Source organism: Sinocyclocheilus anshuiensis, unplaced genomic scaffold, assembly GCF_001515605.1.
Source record: "Sinocyclocheilus anshuiensis isolate Anshui unplaced genomic scaffold, SAMN03320099.WGS_v1.1 scaffold85, whole genome shotgun sequence".
In the NCBI taxonomy this organism is placed as follows: Eukaryota; Metazoa; Chordata; class Actinopteri; order Cypriniformes; family Cyprinidae; genus Sinocyclocheilus; species Sinocyclocheilus anshuiensis.
In genome coordinates this window covers 2,841,823-2,847,179 of record NW_015536800.1, presented here as the reverse complement: position 1 = coordinate 2,847,179, position 5,357 = coordinate 2,841,823, and the positions used below count along the sequence as shown (strand labels likewise).

General features: G+C 42.4%; 1 protein-coding gene across 1 annotated transcript in view; it reads left to right on the top strand.

Annotated features, from left to right (window-relative positions):
* LOC107656821 (protocadherin Fat 1-like) overlaps positions 1 to 5,357 on the top strand; it is a 103,302-nt gene that overhangs the window by 31,553 nt on the left and 66,392 nt on the right. The window contains exon 3 of the mRNA XM_016444778.1: positions 398 to 712. Coding sequence (XP_016300264.1) covers positions 398 to 712 — 315 coding nt within the window. The remainder of the gene's footprint in view (positions 1 to 397; positions 713 to 5,357) is intronic.

The window sequence follows — 5,357 nt, the reverse complement described above, 5'->3', positions numbered from 1 at the left end:
ATACCGATATATCGGCGACAGGCTCATATCGGCCGATAATATCGGCAAAACGATATATCGGTCGGGCTCTAATACTATAGTAAGTACATGTAACGTGTAACAAGGACACTGTAAAATAAAGTGTTAAATTATTTTATTGGTGATTAGTTTCTTCATTTTACTTTTAAATGGCACTCCTAGACATACATAGCATACATAGGTGTAACTTTAACCCTTTAGGCGCCAGGTTTTTTTTGGAAATCAAATGAGATATTACACCATATTAGGAACTACAGTCTATTTGATTAAGTATGACGTCTTTTCGCAATTTTGCGACTTTGGCGCTAAGAGGGTTAAAGAAAAATGCCAGTTGATGTGTCTTAGAGATGATCCTATGATTTCTTCATGTTCTCCTCAGGTGTGATCCGAACACAGGAACTGCTGGACCATGAGACCGTACCTCACTACTGGCTGACGGTCTATGCTACTGATCGTGGTGTGGTTCCGCTGTCTTCCTTCGTCGAGGTCTACATCGAAGTCCAGGATGTCAACGATAATGCCCCACAGACCTCCGAACCTGTCTATTATCCATCCGTCATTGAGAACTCACCCAAAGATGTCTCCATCATCCAGATTGAGGCGTTTGACCCAGACACCAAATCTAGTGAAAAGCTGTCCTATAAGATCACTAGCGGGAACCCCCAGGGTTTCTTCAGCATCAACCCTAAGACTGGTAAGTGTTTCAAAGTGCTTTGTTTTCATCTTACTGTCCTTCTAGCAGTTGATTTGAAGATGCAGAGGTTGACAGGAATAGACTGAGAGTTTGAAGTAACCAAATTTATCAAATGTGGGTTCAACTGGACATAAGGCAGATTTATTTTAAAAGATTTTATTTTTTATTTTAAAAGTTTCGGCACACATATTGGGCAATTACTTCACTTATATCTTATAAATGTTGTACAGTGCTGATAAATTAATTTATATACCAGCGTACATTTTGAAAAACCTGAAATTTCAGTTTCAAAAGTAACTTTTTTTGCAAGAAATTAATACTTTTATTCAGCAAAGACACATTAAATTAATTAAAAGTGGCAATAAAGACATGTATTATAATGATGCATTAACCTTCTATTTCTCAAAGAATCTTGAAGAAAAAAGTAAAAAAAATACAAATAAAATCAGTTTCCACAAAATATTAAGCAGATAAAAATATTCAGTCTAATATTAAGGCTGTTGAAAATGCAGTTTTGCCATCTCAGAAATGAATTACATTTTAAAAGAATATTAAAATGGTAAACGGTTATTTTAAATTGCAATAATATTTCACAGTATTTCTGTTTTTACTGTATTTTGATCAAATAAATGCGGCCTTGGTGAACATTTCAAAAATGGTTGTTCATATGGTAACTAACAGCAATTCTGTTAATTATTTCTTCAGCTGACACACAACTCAGTGATTCATTTCCTAGTTAAGCATGGTTTGCAGAGCATATTCTGTTCGAAAGGGCCTTTTCATGTCACATTGACCTATATCAGTACAGTGAAAATGGTCCATCAGAGAAGACATCCATCTACAGGTGCATACAAATAGTTAGAGATAGGTTAGCTGTGTCCTAATGCTCTCCTGAGATTCTTTGAGTGCCATCAGTCCCAAACCTCTGTTTTTTTTTATGTAAATCTACTGAAGCATAAGGCTCAGTGAGTAAGTGTTCGAAGGCACATTCAGCTGCTCTCGGATCTACTCTGTGTTCTTGTTTTCTCAGCATGTCTCTCTCTCTGTCGCTTTCCTCTCTTTCTCACTCTCTTCATGGATCACTGTGTGATATGGGGTTTGCTAAATGGACCCACACTGAATATTTTATACAGCTATGGTTCCCCCTCCTCGTCCTCTTCTCCCCCATAGAGTAGAACATGATTTTGCAGGCATACCAAGGAGAATAGGCGTAAAAAGGTGCAAACAGCAGATCCAGAGGCCCGGCAAGCTGTAGAAAACCTTAAAATGAATCACTCTTCAATTTCAGGACTTTTCAGAAACATGTTAGGTCAGATTACCTAGCGCCTGCAATATCTTCACCATTGTTGTCTGAACATGTTTTAGTGCTAAGAACAAATAACTTTTAAAGCTTAACTGAGGAAGACGGTGATAGCTAGCGGCTACAGTTCTATTGATCCCACAATGTTTTAGATAAAAAGACATAATCGAGCCAAACATTAAAGGGGTCATATGATGCTTTTTTAAAGATCATAGGTTAGATAATTTTCTTTTTGTGCTTTTATAATTTGGTTGGGCTGAATTTTGTGGATGAATATTTCAGAGTCCTGATGCTGGATGTTGTTAGTCATGTTAGTTTGTTTTTGCAGCTTCAGGACCGTCTGAATCAGGGGACTTTTTTCAGGGTTCACTTCATGGTTTTTAAGGGCTTTAAAATGGTAAGAGTTGGGGTCCCTCATTTTTAGGTGTTTCCAAAATTGGATGGCTCTTTTCTCAATGCGCATTAGTAGAGGGTATTGGCCTAATTCTGCCCTGCATGCGTTGTTCGGTGTGCTCCTCTGTACTCTGAGGAGACTCTTACAGAACTCAGCATGCAGGGCTTCAATCGGATTTTTGTCCCATTTTTCGAATTGGTGATTTAGGAGAGGACCCCACACTTCACTGCCATATAATGCAATAGGTTCTATGACTGATTGGAATATTTTGAGCCAGATTCTAATTGGTATTTCAATTTGGATAGATTTTTTGATGGCATAAAAGGCCCTTCTTGCTTTCTCTTTCAGTTCATTCACAGCCAAATTTAGCTTGCCAGTTGCATTTATCTTCAGCCCGAGGTATGTGTAGTTTGTGGCATTTTCAATTTTGGTCACACCAAGGGTGAAGTTATGTCTCTCTCCCTGAACTCTGGGTCTTTTCTGGAATGTTAGTACTTTAGTTTTGTTAGGATTAATCGTCAGGGCCCAGGTCTGACAGAACTTGTGCAGGATGTCTAGGCTCTGCTGTAGACCCTCTTCTGTTGGAGACAGCAGAACCAGATCATCTGCAAACAGCAAGAGCTTTATGTTGGAGTCATGCAGTGTGAGGCCAGGTGCTGCTGATTGTTCCAGGAGTTTCGCCAATTCATTAATGTAGATATTGAAGAGGGTCGGTGATAGTGGACAGCCCTGCCTCACACCCCGCCCTTGAGTGAATAATTCTGTGCGTTTATTTTCCATTTTAACTGCGCATTGATTGTTTGAATACATTGTTTTTATGATATTGTATGTTTTACCCCCAATACCTGATTGTAGAAGTTTTGACAACAGACCTTCATGCCAAATTGAATCAAAGGCCTTTTGGAAATCTACAAAGCAAGCAACAATGTTGGTTTTGTTTTGGTTAATGTATTTGTCGATCAGGGTGTGTAGGGTGAAGATGTGGTCTGTTGTTCTATAATTTGGTAAGAATCCAATCTGACTTTTGATGAGGACATTGTGCTCTGTGAGGAAGTGTAGAAGTCTTTGCAGAACAGCTTCCCCAGATTACTGCTTACACAGATGCCTCTGTAGTTGTTGGGGTCTGATTTGTCTCCACTCTTGAATATGGGCGTTATGAGTCCTTGATTCCAGGTTTCAGGGAAATGACCAACACTCAGAACCAAGCTGAACAGGTTTAGTAGGGCCAATCTTAATTTGTGCTCTGTGTTCTTGAGCATTTCATTGAGGATGCCATCTGCTCCACTTGCTTTTTTGTTTTTTAGGGCCTGGATTTTATCAATCAGTTCATTTTCTGTAATGGGGTAGTCTAATGGGTTTTGATATTTACCAATTGTATGTTCCATATGAATCACTTTTTCATAATATATATATACATATTATTGTGTGTATGTCTTTTACTCACTACTACTGTTCCAGCCGTGTGTATATAAGTCTGAGCAGGTCCTTGATCTCTAACAGGTTGGTGTGGTTTGGCCCTTTTAGGGCTGCGGCATAACTCCTCTGCTCCTGCTGCTCGGGCCGGTGTGGGTGTGGACCAGGCTGCTGCTCTGCTGAGATGCTGTTGTTCCTCGCTGGAGCTGCTTTGGGTCTTTTGTGGTTGTGCTGATGTTGGTCCCAGGAGAGAGGGCCCTGTGGTGCAAGGTACTGTTGCTGGGGTCTCCGCTGCTGTGGTGTAGGCTGATGGTAGTAGAGAGCAGTCTGTGGATGTTGAGGTCGAAGTACAGATCCAGGTCCATGTCAAGGCTGAGGACGAGGTACAGGCCCCGGTTGAGGTACAGGTCCAGGGCGGTGGGGTGGGGGCATAGTGGCTTGGCCATAGGGTGCAGGCCTGTGGGTAGGGTTTGTAGAGTACTGCTCAGCCGAGCCTGGAGAGGTGATGTTCTGTGGTGCTGTTGGAGGAAAGCGTCTCACTGGCTGAAGGGTAGTGGTTGCTCTGGCGCTCTTTGGGGGGCTGCCAGGGGTTCGGCCCAGGGCCACGTCTTTAAGAGTTTTGGCAAACACACGAACACTGTCTTTATAGAGGTGGACATCGTCGTAGAGGTGGCTGAGGTCCAGTGTAGGATGATGTGCCAGGTGAACATTTGGCATTCCAGCACATCTACGTGTGATGTCTGCATTTACTCTTTGTATGGTGCGAGGATGGAAGTCTGATCTGGGCAGGATGGTGGAGATAACTACTTTTGAAGTCGGGAAGGTTTGTGTTGCTTTTATGGCCACCCGTGTCACTGAATCTGCCACTCGCTCTTGTTGTGCTCGCAGGTCATTCGTGCCCACATGGATTATGATGTGGCTGGGTTCACCCAGATTCTCCCTGTTCAGTTGTTGTAGGGCAATATCTGTTTTTGGGCACCAGAGTTTTAATGTTTTGTGACCAGGAAAGAGCTGTTTTTCATTGATAAATTTGTCATTTGAATCAATTACGATGATGACTTCTGCTTTCTGTGAGTCACTTCCTTGCTCTTGGGGGCCCTCGGGGGCCTCTGTCTGTGGTGTCAGTGGCACTGCTGCTGGAGTGCTGGACTCAGGTGTTAGAGTGTGGGCTGCTGCTGTCTGGGTGATGGGAGAGCTGGGCCGCTGCTTACAGATACGGGTGAGGCTCTCTGTCTGTTCTCTCAGGCTTTGTATTTCTCCTTCTCTGAGCAGCAGCTCCTGTCTGACTGTTTCCAGTTCTTTATTCATGGTCTCTCTGTCTTGCTGCAGTTTGCATATCTCTCTTTTTAGCTCCTCAACACTAGTTTCAAAGTCTCGTGTGAGGTGATTGATTTTATTTTCCAGGTGTTGTAGGCGTTCACTGGATATTGCATGGGAGAGTGTTAGTTCCCTGAGCTCCACCAGCTCTACCTCTTGAAGGGAGAGGCTGTTTCTGATCTGATTGACAGACTGTTCCAGCTGTGGGTCGTGTTCAGCAG